Source organism: Thermobia domestica, chromosome 14, assembly GCF_964235325.1.
Source record: "Thermobia domestica chromosome 14, izTheDome1.hap1.1, whole genome shotgun sequence".
NCBI lineage: Eukaryota > Metazoa > Arthropoda > Insecta > Zygentoma > Lepismatidae > Thermobia > Thermobia domestica.
In genome coordinates, this window is record NC_137467.1 from 4128082 (window position 1) to 4143351 (window position 15270).

The 15270-nt window shown below is 36.3% G+C and overlaps 1 protein-coding gene across 1 annotated transcript in view; it reads left to right on the forward strand.

Annotated features, from left to right (window-relative positions):
• Positions 1–15270, forward strand: part of LOC145670651 (dynein axonemal heavy chain 1-like) — a gene marked incomplete at its 3' end in the record, with an annotated part of 1762390 nt that overhangs the window by 376590 nt on the left and 1370530 nt on the right. The window contains 3 exon segments of the mRNA XM_081739441.1: positions 5229–5484; positions 8993–9155; positions 14260–14370. Of these exon segments, the coding sequence (XP_081595567.1) occupies positions 5229–5484; positions 8993–9155; positions 14260–14370 (530 nt within the window).

A 15270-nucleotide genomic window follows, 5' to 3' on the forward strand; every position in this document is an offset into this window, starting at 1 on the left:
CTTCTAGGTCCCGGGTTCAATCATTAAATTCGAGCGTTATTGAGCCCGTGAGATACCTCCTTCAGTTTGCACAACTCTGGCGCTGATTATGTCACTTCCTGCACGTATTTGCCTTACCTCAACCGAGCCTAAGGGCTTCATATGGGTTTTTTCCTAAAAGGTAATGCCCTCTACCATACTTCATTATTACTATAATGTGTTCTGCTTATTGGTAGGTTCTGGGACTAATGATTCTTCTTAACTTTTAGGTTTGGGCCTAGGAATGATTCTTCCACTTTCTTGATCTTCAGCTTCCTCTTTTAACTCCCAATATCTTCTCCTATTTTTCAAATCATCGATCAGTTGTGTTCTTCTTTTTCCTATCCCTCGCTTTCCTTCCATAGTGGTATCAAGAAGACAATTTCTTCGCAAGATGTGTCCATTCCAATTGGCCTTTCTACGAAGGATGCGTGCTCTTCTCTCCTATCCGTTTTAAATATTTTCGTTTGTTACTTTCTGTGTAGATTTCATCTTCTCCATCTTCCCCTAACACCATATTTCGAAGCTCTCTAAATATTTCTCCTCTAACTTCGATAGTGTCCAAGTCTCTGAACCATAAAGTCCAATACTCCATATTTAGCATTTGATCAACTTCTTCCTTAGTCCGTTATTAAACCTGCTATTAAGAGTGATCTTTTCTCGTTCAATACTTCTTTGGATATATCAATTCTTGACCTGACATTACTTATAACTACTCTTAAAGTTGCAACAAGCAGAACAGAACAATCACCAACGGCCAAATTGTCCAGCGAAAACCATTTAACCTCACAGTGCACACTTACCTACGTGCTAGTCATCTACCTTCCCCACATATTTGCATCACTACTTTCTAATATTTGAAATGGCATAACTTCATACTTATTGAACATACGGGGGTCGGAGTTGTATATATATTCGGCTTCAGAGCCGGGTTTGATGAGGCCCTAAACTATTGAAGATAATAGAGCCCTTTGTATGTCTAGCTGTGCGACCAGATTATGCAGAACGTAGGCACCCTATATACTGAAATGAACAATTATTGGTATTATAGGAAACATGATAGAAGGAGAGCCAATTACTTACACCATAGAAGCCTATATAACACAATACACTGTTACTATATGTTGGTTTTATTTTATTTATTTTTACCTTATATTTTGAAAAGGTGTGTCCAGTTATTTTTTCTTTATTTTTTAGGCCCGCAAGAGAATGGAATCCTAAGCTATAGCTTGTTTAGCTTATACGTAAAGCCGGCACTGCTCGGCTTATTCAATGAAATTGAGTATGAAGTGCCATCTGGCAGCTTTCCGAAGAAACAAATCCTGAGACCTGATAGAGAAAGACTAAATCTTCATCCATGAATATTTAAGCTTCCCTTAATTTGGTCCTTATTCCGTTATTTGTTGCAGAATTCAATTGTTTTAAAAAATGAAATAAAATCTTTGAGTTTTACGTCCCACGATTATGCCGGTTAGGCTGTCGAGGAAACCCACGCACACGGTGTTTGTCCACCACAAAGTTCACTTGGAGGGGGCTGGGATCGAACCCGCGACCCCCAGCACCAGAGGTTAACGCTCTATCACTGAGCCACCGCGGCCCCCAATTGTCTTTCAATGACGCAACTAGCATGACCTTCTTTGTGGACATCCCTGTTTTCAGACATTGACCTTGGGGGGCGCGGTGGCTCAGTGGTAGAGCGTTTACCTCCGGTACTTGGGTTCCCTGGCTCGAACCCAGCTTGCGCCGTGTGGACTTTGCGGTGGACAAACACAATGCTCGTGGGTTTTCTCGGGGTTCTCCCGTTTCCTCCCACTTTCTTCATTCCACCATTTCACTCATCTCTCATCATCACCGTATTCTTAACCTAACCGGCATAATCGTGGGACGTAAAACTTAAAGATTTCATTTCATTTTTCAGACATTGACCATTATATTTCAGTCATAGTTACACTTCATCCGTAAATATACTGTTATATTAATGTAGATATTTATTGTACAAACAGAATAAATAAATATTGAAATGAGTATTAAGGAAGAACTTTTGTGCTAAAATACCTAGATCTGCTCATGAATTTATTATACGGAAATGTAGGAGGAAAAAAGAAACGTCTTGAAGTTTGTATTTTGGTGGATGTTTATTCCCCTTCCACCTTTACAGAAATCAATATGAATCAGTCAATGGAAGAACAGACAAGTATAAAATAGACCATGTTTAGTCAGCGTTAAAAATCGGAAATATTGTATATATTGTGCGATACGTTCCTATGGATTAGTATGTGACAGCTTTTGAAGAGGTTCATAACTCAAAAATAAACTCCAGCTGTGTAACTACATAAATCTTAGTTTTTCGTTTTGGGATATCCTAGTAACAGGGATTTAAAAAAAAAACACACATATGATTCTTTAGCAAATTCATTTACAATAATACCTACGCAGAAGATTGGATTTGAAAAATCTGTATAACCAATGAAAGCTGTCATTTAACTGAATTAATCTATCAGCGAACAATGCATATTCATCGTCATAAACTAATACATACACTATGGATTTTTAGGTTTCTGCTTCAGTCAACGTGTGTTGGGAGAAAAATGAAAATACATGAATTTACATGGTGCTTAGAGAGTTTTACTTATAGGATTATCTACAGAGGAATATTTTATTTTTTGCTTCATTTATTCGTAAAGAATGTATTATTATTTTTGATCATAGACGTACGTAACGTACATATGAAGAGATTAAGTTGCTCATAAAAGCTTATCGTTCATTATTTTTTGCTTTAATGGGTATTGAATATACTATAATTTTTAAAAAAGATAGTATGTAACATTAAATTGGATATAAAAATAATTGTTGTACATGATTAAATACCCACACAGCATTTCTTTTAGAAATTACAGAGAGAGAGAGAGAGAGAGAAAACATACAATATTATTTTATGTTTAGACTTTTGCTAAATATGATATTTATCCCTTTATACAAACAAACACAGCTTCTAAATCTCATCCTTTAAATGATGGATTTGCAAAAAGACCTGTTTAAGCGAACTCAGATAAAATATAAACTATTTTCTCTAACCGAGCAAATAAAATCTCACGTCAATTTCAAATCTCTTTTGAAATAAAATTAACTAGATAGAGGTGATGATATAAGATTAACTTCTCTACAAATAATAATAAAAAATAATGTGAAAGGAGAAACAAATACTTTTGGATTTATCTATAATTACGAAGCATATCCAGAAAATAAATGTATTAGATTTTTATAGGTTTAAAAAAATATTTGAAACAAAACTTATGTCATACATGTCAAACTTATGTCATGTTACATCACTACATATGTGAACTATTTTTCCATACAGCCGCCATTCCTCTCGATGCATTTAGTGAGACGATGGATTAACTTTTCTTATGCCTTGGTCAAATAAGACTGCCGCCGCCTCTTTTGTCCAATTTTTCATCTCAACCTTCACTTTCTCGTCAGATGAAAACTTTTCCCACTCATGTGGATCTTCAGGGAGGCGAAGAGATGATAGTCTGAAGGCGTCAGGTCAATTGAACGCCCATATCAGTCAATACTGACGATCTTCCCCTTCTTTGCTCATCATACATATCACTAAGATCGTTTCTAAATTCACAACACCACTTAAACATACTAGTAGGATTCATAATTCCTTCAGCATAAACTCATTTGATCTCGTTAGAAACTTCAGACGAAGATTTTCCCTTCACCGAGAAAACAGATAACGCTGCAAATCTCGTACTTGACGGTAGATTTTATTGACACCTTTCACGGGAGACGTTACTGTGTCCATACTTTTGGACGTACTGACGCGTGACTGGCCTCGCTGGAAAGGGTAGGAACTAAGCTATACGGCTGTGTGATCAACATAGCAATAACAAATTTCGCCTGATAGCGGGGGACCTAGTACACTTATTTTGTGGACTGCCTCGTAATTAGAAGCGTGGAGAGATTTAGATCAATAGAATGAAATGTTCTAAGTGTGGTCCGACAGAGATCTTTATGGGCTACTTAGTATTAGTATCAATTTCAGATTGTTCGTTTTTATTTCTAAGTTACATCAAACCCTCTGGTTACCCTTGTGTTCCATGTCTCTTGCAAATTAAAGCATTTTTAGCAACGCCAGCTACTGGAAAATATGTCACAAAGAATGTGTCTTATTCTATAGCTATTAATTATTTTTTCTATAGCTATTAATTACGCTTGAAAGCACTACAAAAAATAAAACATAAGTTACCACTCATATGGAATTTTCTGGGTAAAATTCATTCAACTCCGTCCGAAAGAAATTGTTATATTGTTAATTGTCTGTTTCATCTCGAAAGAGTGTTCCAGCAAAATATATTAAAAACACTCTTTAACAAAATTGCAATGAGAACTCTCTGAAAATACAGTCACATTATATTCTCTACAGACATTCCTTCGACGTAGTTGAAATAAAACCTGCATTTTAACTATATTTTGCAGGCTAAAGAATAGAGATAGTTAATGCAAGTGAATGATTCCAAAAGAATTACTAAAAGAAGTATGCGAGAGGAAAGAGAAAAACTCTAAAAGACTCACGGAGACAATTATGTCCACCGGAAGTTCATTTCCGACTGGGATCGAACCAAAAATCCTAGAACCAGAGGCGAACATTCTACCACTGTGCCAACAAAAACCACAAACCAACTAATATCTCTGATGTTATTCTTCTATTAGGAATGACTATTAGGAACGATTATTATATATATCTGCTACGACAGGCCGGTAGCCAGCCCAAAAATGTAGGGGGGCCCGATCCAACCGTATTATAGTTCATTTCCAAGCCTATCGTGAAAATTTTAGAGGGGCCAGCACAAATTTACGGAGGGCGGCCCCCTAGACCCCCCGTGAATACAGGCCTGTGCTACGATCAGTTTCAGTATTACATATGCGTAATTTGGAAGTGTAACGTAGTTTGACGTGAAAGCAAAACCTCTTGTTTCAACTTTATTTGTCCAACAAACAAGCTAGTGATTACCCTACCCAGGTTTTACCAACTGTGCTGGGAAGATTCTTAAATTCAGAAATTTCCACATTTGGCTCTGATTGGACATACACTGTATCATTTCACTTACCCTTGACAAGGATTACTTACTTCATTGTTTATTATAAGGATACCGGCAAGTAATAGTATTTACTTAACTAGATGTTGACTTGTTTATTTCCAGATTTATGTTCGAAGGCTTAGAAATAGCTTTGAGGGATTCGTGTTCTGTATTTATAACAATGAACCCTGGCTACGCTGGTCGAACGGAATTGCCGGATAATTTGAAGGCCCTATTTCGTCCAGTTGCTATGATGGTTCCAAATTATGCCTTAATTGCAGAGATCAAGCTTTTCTCGTTTGGTTTCCAGAATTCAAAAGAACTAGCTTTCAAAATTGTTACAACTTTTAAGCTAAGCTCAGAACAATTGAGTTCACAGGTAAGGAATTATGTTTTCTCAGTATTTAAAATATTACAATAATTTTAAATTCATTAGCTTTTGTTTTCTTTGTGTCTCTCGTAAACATTGATTTATGCCCGTTTGGCCTTTTCCAGTTTCACCTTATGCCCTCAAAACATATTTTGACAGACAACCGATAAGGATGTTATCTAATAAGCAAGTATTAAAGTATTAACCACATATATAGAATTAAATATTTAAATAATAATAAAAATATAACGTATAATTTAATATACTATTCTACTTGATCAAGGTGCATTTCTTATCTCATTATCGTTTTTTATTTCTTATTTGAAGTACAAATATAAAAGTAACAAGAAAGCTCTGTCGTTTTTCCACCCAACACCTTCGAACATTGATATGTTATGTAAGACGTACCTGTAAGATCAAATATAATCCCCATCAGCATTGACGAACTTCTGCCAACGTTCTGGAAGATCATGAATTTCATCGCAGTAGAACTTGGTGGGCCGGGAAGCGAAGAAGGTATCAAGTCCATTTTGCACCTCTACTAGGGATTTGAACTGGCGTTCTCTAAGGTGATTATCCAAGGAATAGAACGGGTGATAATCGGACGGCGCATTGCCCGGAAAGTATGGCAGATGCAATAGTATTTCGCAACCAGGGAGTAGCCACGACACCCTCACCAAAGGTACAATATATCTTCCTGCAGCGGTGTTCACTCTGTCCTTACGCACGTTCACGGTGTAAGTGAACTGCCACAACTAGGAAGTATGTTGGATATTCCCATACCAACAACTGACTTTCACCTTATCTCCATTCGCATTCAACTCATGGTGTGAGGGCTAATTAAACAGAGACCTTCACAAAAAGTGACAGTAATTTCTTTGTTACCTTTATACATGGCTGCAAGAGCAATTTTTTTCAGTGTGTAATATACAGCATGTTTATAGAAGACGCAGGTAGTCCGTAAAACAGCAATAGAAGTATTATACAGTATATTTATTCTTTTGTTTATTTCTGTATATTTGTTCAGCTAACATTTTATTAAAAGTCTTTGCTAAACTATTGACCAACATAGTCATAACATAACCATACCTCTCACTGGCTTTGAATTAAGGTTTAATTAAACTTAAAAAAAAACAAACATACATTACTCTGAATACTTACTTTGATTATACGATGTTTTATTCGTTCTAACGTGAATATTACTAGCCTTACATTTGATTTGCAAAATGATAGTAAATTTCCCTATGATAATCTGATAATTCCCTTTTCTGTATAAGGCGAAACGGGAATTCCTTACAATCAAATTAGCATGCACTATCTTAGCATCATAGCCTGAAGTCATGAAAACAGGCATAAGGCGAAACGGGAAGACACCTAAACATTTATGTACACTCATGTCCAGAATGACTGTCGCATATCTATAATAGTTTTGTCTCTGGTGCTTGGGGTCCCGGGTTCGATCCCAGCCCCCGCCAAGTGAACTTTGTGGTGGACAAACACCGTGTGCGTGGATTATCTCGGGGTTCTCCCGTTTCCTCCCACTTTCTTCATTCCACCATTTCATTCATCTCTCATCATCACCGTCTCCTTTAGCCTAACCGGCATAACCGTGGGACGTAAAACTCAAAGATTTCATTTCATTTTTTCAATAGTTTTGTTGTCCGAATATAATTCGATAATGATATCGCATTGTACTTTTAACGCTTCTACTATGTGTATAAACGGCAGAGAAATATAAGTGACAATTTTTATGTCAAAAAAGCTGTAAATAAGAACAATATTACGAAAAACACTTTTCTTGTCTATTTAGCAACATACATTTTAATTTTGGTATTTATATTTTTTTCTATGAAATTTGTCACAAATATACATTTTCAGATTATACACATAGTAACAGTATTAAAAGTACCCTGCGATATAATTATTCAATTATATTCGCACAACAAGACCGTTATAGATATGCGACAATCGTTTTGGACATGAGTGCAAGTACATCAAATTGTAGACATTATTTCAAGTTAATACTAATGTTGATAGTATAATATTTCTATAAGAATTGACGTACTGGTATATGCAAGTTACTCTTAAAGGAATGATGAGCTCGGAGGCTCTGTGGTAGAGCTTTCATCTCTGGTGCATGGGGTAGTTGGTTCGATAGCAGCTCGCGCCAAGTGAACTTTGTGGTGGACAAACACTGTGTGTGTGGGTTTTCTCTAGGTTTCACCGTTTCCTCCTATTTTCTTCATTCCACCATTTTCATTGATTTTTCCTCATCACCGTCTCTGTTAGCGTAGCAGGCAGACTCGTGGGACGTAAAACTTAAAGATTTCATTTCATTTTTTTTTTAAAGAATGATAAATGAATAAGTATCACAGCTACTTAGTGCCTTACATGAGTGTAATTTATTTCGATAGGAAGAGCAGCACAGGATAAAAGAATTATTGCTACACCAGGTAGATACAGCCTACGCGATTAGGAAGAACCGCTATAAATGAATAAGGCAATTTGCTACGAATTTGCTGTTTTCAACGAACTGACGCAAGTAGACGAACTGACGCTTACCAACAGCTGAACTCTTATTGGCTCAACGCGTGGGTGTGGGAGGGTGTGAGCTTTAGTTCGCATTTTTGCCACGGCTCAAGACATTTTGGCAGCACTATAGTAGTGATCGTTTAAAAAGAAATAACAACTCAGTAGAATTATTTAATTTGTTTGTTGTTTCTATTTGTAACAGGGGCGGATCCGGGCGATGCCCCCCCCCCAGAAGAAGAAACTTTATTTTATATACAAGGTGTTTCAAATCAACACCGAGAACGTTTGGGATGTGATTCCTGACACCAAGATAAGATGAAAACTATAGACCAACCTGGGTTGCACAAATGTACCGAAAACATGAAAAAATTAAATTTAAAAGTCCATAGCTCTAATACTATGGGATCTACCATAGTCGGGTCAAGACTTCACCTAGGAACTAGTATGTACCCTATCCAAATATCCAAGTTTCAGAACCCTGCGGTACTTTCGCAATAATTTTTATATAGGTAGATGATGAGTGCTTCAAACTACTTGGCCGTAGGCAAACTCCCTCTATAAAAATTGTTACGTGAGTAACGCAGGATTCTGAAACATACATTTTTAGATGGTGCACATATTAGTTCATAAGTGAAGTCTTGACCTGACTACAGTATGTCCCATAGGTTTGGAGCTATGAACCTTTAAAGTTCATTTTTTTTTCATGTTTTCGGCAGCCTATAACTACGAAAGGATCATTTGTGCATCCGGGTTGGTCTATACTTTTTGTCTTATTTTGGTGTCAGGAATCACCTCCCAAACATTGTCGGCGTTGTTTTGAAACACCCTGTATAAATAAAACCCATCTCAGAGTTTAGAGCTCTTAAAAGTAGCTCTAAATAGCACTATTACAACCCACCGCCCTCCCCTGAAGCCCTCCTGGATCCGCCCCTGTTTTGTAAAGTAAATGGTATTGATATTATTCCTTGTTTATTTGGTTATACAGGACCATTATGACTTCGGAATGCGAGCTGTAAACACTGTGATAGCTGCAGCTGGCAACTTAATGCGACAGAACCCAGGGATGGATGAGAACCAGATGATCATGAAAGCTCTACGAGATGCTAATGTACCCAAATTCCTTCGGGAGGATTTGATTTTGTACAAAGGTAATGTATTCTCCATTAGTAGTACTGTGGTAATCCAAGTAGAGGAGTACAGGAATTTCTTTTCTATCAGGCAACTGTCTCAATCAAATACAGTTAAAATCACTGTCTATATTTGTCTTCCTTGATTTTATTCAAAAGTGGTCAACTTAGATACATTTTTCTTCATACTGCTAACTTGCTAACTTATCAACTTCCTCGTTCAGGTTTTCCTCAAAATTAATACGTCTATGCAACCTGACTTCTAGATAATAGTAAATCCCTTTGTTTGCTCTTTTTAATGTTAAGGTGGCACGGTGGCTTAGTGGTTAAGCGCTTACCTCTGGTGCATCGGGTCCCTTGTTCGATCCACGCCCAAGTAAGTTTGTGGCGAACAACATTCTGTCCGTGTTCTCCCGTTTCCTTGCACATCATCATTCCATAAATTCTTCCATCATCTTTCACTTGCTTTAATCATAGTCTCTCTTAACCTAAAGGGCATAATCTTGGGGTTTTAAACTAAAAGTTCTTTCCCTTTTTTTTAGTGTTATTGTTTATTAACATATATTCCTCGTTTTGAAAGGAAACATATTGAAATATCTTGAAAGGAAAAAAAAATATTTCAAATATACTATGAAATAGGGGGATTGCAGCTTTTCAACGTTCCAAATTTGAAGTTCAGAAAATGACTGAAAATCAATTTTCTTTTTATGCAAATATCTTCAATGTAAAACTCTGCCAAAACTGATCCATCTGTTACTTATCCTAAGAGCTCAATACTGTTGTTACAACAGAATTAAGGTTGTACGGAAGAACAAATGAAAAGGTTGAGGAGGAACAGTTTGTGTTCAGGAAAGGTAAGGGCACAAGAAATGCAACTCAAGAGAGGTAAGAGCACAAGAGATGCAACTTGATTATTAACGGTGATCGGCGAAAGAGGTGTATGTAGGTGAATTGTAGAAAAACGGAAAGAGGTGTATGTGGTATTTTGACCGCGTGATTTGGGAATTGTTGTTGCAAGTTCTAAAGAAAATTGGATTGAAATGGAAAGATAGAAGACTCATAAGAAAGTTGTATATGATTCAACAAGTAAATGTTAGAAAAGGGGAGAAAATGAGAGAGGAGAGTGCAATTGGAAAGGGAGTTCGACAAGGATGCTCTCTCTCGCCAAACTTGTTTAATATCTATCTAGAAGAGACAGTGAAAAAGAAAATGAAATGAAATGAAATCTTTAAGTTTTACGTCCCACGGTTATGCCGGTTAGGCTAAAGGAGACGGTGATGATGAGTAATGAATGAAATGGTGGAATGAAGAAAGTGGGAGGAAACGGGAGAACCCCGAGAAAACCCACGCACACGGTGTTTGTCCACCACAAAGTTCACTTGGCGGGGGCTGGGATCTAGTGAAAAAGAGTCCAAATAATGAAGACGGTATTTCGGTAGGAGATAGAATGATTACGTGAAATGAAATGAAATATTTCATTTTAACATCCCACGATTCTGCCTTTTAGACTAATGATACAATAATAAAAATGATAGAATAACTAAGCATATACAGCTGAAGACTTGAGGAAGGGCTGTGAAGAATATGGGATGAAAATATATGTTGAAAAGACAAAAGTCATGGTGATTGGAACGAAGAGATCGGTGTCAAATATAGAAGCAGGAGATGAGAAAACAGAACAGGGTACTAGTTTTCGATACTTGGCAAGTATTATTAGCAATGATATGAAATGTGAAAGTGAAATAAAAGCAAGGATAGGAATGGCGAAAGCGGCCTTTAAGAGGAAGAAAATACGAATTTGTGGGAACTTGAATAAAGAGTTGAGAAAAAGAGTGTAGAGAATGTACTGTATGGGTCAGAAACATACACATTACGCAAAACATGATGGAAAACGACTGGAATATTTTAAAAAGTGGGCGTGGAGAAGAATGAACAAAATTAGTTGGGTCGAGCGAAAAGAAAAACGAATGAGAGCGTGTTAGGTAATAAAGGGTCAAATAGAAATAATTCGTATTTCAATTTTAGCCGTGTAGCGTTAATGCTTGCTACTAAATAAGTTGGTTTAATAAATGTCCGTATGTAGAGAGTTAAAGTAAAATTTTAAGGAAATAACAATAAGGTTCGAAGTAGTAAAGATGAACTAAACACCATGGCATATTTATTTACCGAAACTACTACTACTACTACTACTACTACTACTACTACTAATAATAATAATAATAATAATAATAATAATAATAATATACGTACGACGTTCAGTACAAAAATAAGCAAATATAAAGACCTAGCAGTATCTATGGAAATCAAGTAGCTATGGAAATCTCATAAAGTTACAGTAAAGACCAATCATTATCTCAGCTACTGCAATAGTCCCTAAAAGTCCTGTGATGTACCTTGAGCAGATAAACGCAAAATATACCGTAACAAATCTACAAAAAGCAGTAATGCTAGACACCTCTGATATAGTCAGAAAGTTCTTTAGAGAAGAAGAATTCTTCAAATAATCTGGAGTTGCCAGAGACGGCTATTAGATTATTAAGCTGAAATCGGTTTAAACCAAGATACAGCAATAATAATAATAATAATAATAATAATAATAATAATAATAATAATAATAATAATAATAATAATAATAATAAATCATGACTGATTGCCAGAGGAACATTTTGTTGAGTTTACCTTATGAAGAAGATTTAAAATGTAGTTTTCCCAAAACATACTTCTATTGTTTTTGCCCTTAGTATCCGAAACGTCTGATACATTTACTACTTTTTCAAAATAGAAAATTATGAAATAAAGATTGTCTATTATGTTTCGTAATCGAAGGTTAAAAAGCAGCAACTCCAAACACAAGCTATGTTGTGATGCTCTTGAGATTATTTCTCTCAATTTGCCGTGTTTGCCATTAAATGTCAAAGTAAATAAAACTTTTTTTTTTTTTGTACGGAAATTCATTGTAGGAGAAACGTGATTGAGTTTCTCAAGTGGTTTTCGTCGCTCCTTGTGAAAGGAAAGGAAATGAACTGGTTTCCTCGTCGTTTCGTAGTAGTCTGCCATTTTAGAATCAGAGTGTAAACTGGCATTTACACATTAAACCTTTTTTTAAAATTCTCAACTGGCGACATATGACCATGCTTTGACATTTAACAGATTAATTAACGATGCTGAAATCCTGCAATATATTTGCTTTTATCCTATTCATTTCTATTGGCAATTGTTTTTTCCGTTTTCTTTCAAATGATTTGGAATTTTAAAAGTATAAAGACATACACAGGGTGTTTCAAAACAACACCGACAACGTTTGGGAGGTGATTTCTGACGGCAAGATAAGACGAAAATTATAGACCAACCTGGGTGCACAAAAAACTGTTTCCTTTCGGAGTTATAGGCTGACGAAAATACGAAAAAAATGAACTTTAAAGGTCCATAGCTCGAATAATGTGGGACCTACCGTTCTCGTGTCAAGACTTCATTTAGGAAATAGTATGGGCCGTATCCAAATATCTATGTTTCAGAATCCTATGCTACTTCCGCAACAATTTTTATGAAGATAGTTGGTGAGTACTTCAAGTTATATGCCCCTAGCCAAATTGCCCCTATTAAAACTTGTTACTTCAGTACCTTAGGATTCTGAAACATGTATTTTTAGATAGCGCACGTATCAGTTCCTAAGTGAAGTATTGACCGAACCACGGTAGGTGCCATAATTCTGGAGCTATGGACCTTTAAACTTAATTTTTCATGTTTGCGGAAGCCTATAACTCTGAAAGGAAGCATTTGTGCACCCAGGATAGTCTATACTTCTTGTCTTATTTTGGTGTTAGGAACCACCTCCCAAACGTTGTCGATTTGGTTCATTAACATCGCATATATATATATATATATATATATATATATATATATATATATATATATATATATATATATATATATATATATATATATATATATATATATATCTTTAACTAGCTGAAAACCTGCGCTATTTATACAACATATAGTTCTAATATGAGCGTGGCGTGAATCTTCTCACTATATCGTGCAAGTCCCTTTACGAACACAAGTAAAAGGCAGGAAGACTGTCAAAGGGAGTGAAGTGTTTTTAGACAAACACACAAATGTAGTATTTTAATATATAGAAGTTGTATGTAAACACAAATGGCGACCGTGGAAGGATCAAACACTAAGGTTACAAGGCTGATATTTCAAGAGTTTCGTCTGTTATAAAGGATTGAAGAGTGTACGGTAATTTTAATATATGGAGTTGGCAACTGTGCAGAGTTTCAGCCACCCTCCACCTACGACGCTAGTTGTGTGTAAAACACAAACGGTGACTCGTTTGGAAATTAGGTCTCGCGAAGAAGACCGCTCAGTTATTTTATTTCTGTGAAGTACGGACAGAGAGGTGATGATATGCGCCCCGTGTCTCGACGCGAACTATATCCACCTGCCTGTTTCACAATTTATTTCATAAATCTAACCCAATTGTAATGAAATTTGAAATGTGGATTTCTCTAACTTTTTTACATTACTCTGTTATTTGGAGGTGCAATCCACGATTACAATCCTCAAAAATCTTCGCGTACCGCCAGGGGTACGCGTACCCACGGTTGAAAATAGCACTGGTGTAGATTATATGAACTCAGCGCTCATCGCTGGACTTGTGCGTAGTGCACGCCTACAATGCACAGTCTCTCAGGTTTGATCTTTGATGGAATACCATCTTAAAAACATTCCATAGCGTAGTTCGTACTCTATATTAAACTGTGGGTTCATGTTTCATATAGTCTCAGTAATGAAGAAAGACGCCATACATTAACAAACAAACTATTGGAATTGCTTAGTTTTTTTAAAGGATTAATTGAATCTATGTACCTAAATACACCTAAAATACATCTAAAATAATCTACCTAAAATATATTTATAAGTAACTTTCAAAAAAAAAAAAAAAAAAAAAAAAGATTGACGTTTCTCATATTCCTACTCCTAGCGGAGCGGAGCAAACAACGCTCTCAGTTACAATGTCTGAGATATCAAGTAACTATACTTTGTCGTAATACAATATACGTATAATTCTTGTAGTTCTCCAATACTGGACTCAATAAACATATTCCTCTGTTAACAGGTATAGTGTCTGATCTGTTCCCAAGAGTAGAAGAGTGGGTCATGGATTATGGAATATTGGAAGCAGCGATTCGAGAACATACGCTGAAGTTAGGACTGGAAGATGTGGATGGTAAGTAGCCATTATTATCAATTAAAAAGTATTGTCAAATATCAAAACATACCTGACAAAGGACCATTCCGATTTGGTTAATTCAATTGGTGAAGATGATTGCTAGCACTGGATTCAGCACCTAAAGAAACAGAGAAAAAGAGGGTGTGTAGTTGCAGACCGTATATAGGGTGGTAGATAGATGAGAGCAAAGTGCGAAGATAGAACATAGAAAACGTCTAGAAATGCCATGTTAATTTTTAAAAGAAAGAGGGTTTGAACTCATATGTTGGATATGAGGAATGCATGTAGAGCTTCACTGAATAGGCGTAATGTGAACAGTGTTCTAACTGCCAATTGTATGTAACTTGGTGCCAATTGTATGTAACTTGGTTCTGAGAAGAGTCACCGGTGTTACAACTGGCACCTTTTGTTGGAGATGGTCATTAATATATCAGAAAACTGAATGGGACAGATGTCTTTGTACAAGGTACACGGCCAGCATTCGTCCAGTGAAACTATTTCTCATTCCGTTACACGTTCCAAACATTCTTCTTTATGTTTCAGTACACGATTCTGTCTCTTTCTACCCCTTGGGCGTGCAACATGCTTATTTATGGTACTATAGGGTCTCTAGTTCCTCATTCACGTTACCTTTATGACAGTATTGATACATTACCATAGCGTGGAACGTCTCCTGTTACAGAGATCTCAAATTGTATTGGCCACAATTGATTTGAATAGACCGTTTACGTCACATGGCCCCTTTGCCGTATATTATTTCTGCGCTAAGTCCGACATGGCGGTTTTCTTTATGTCCCTCATGATTCACATTACGTATATTCAGTGGAGTTCTACATACATTCTTCACAGCCAACATTTGACCTCAATCACTCTACTAGTTTCTAAATTAACATGGCA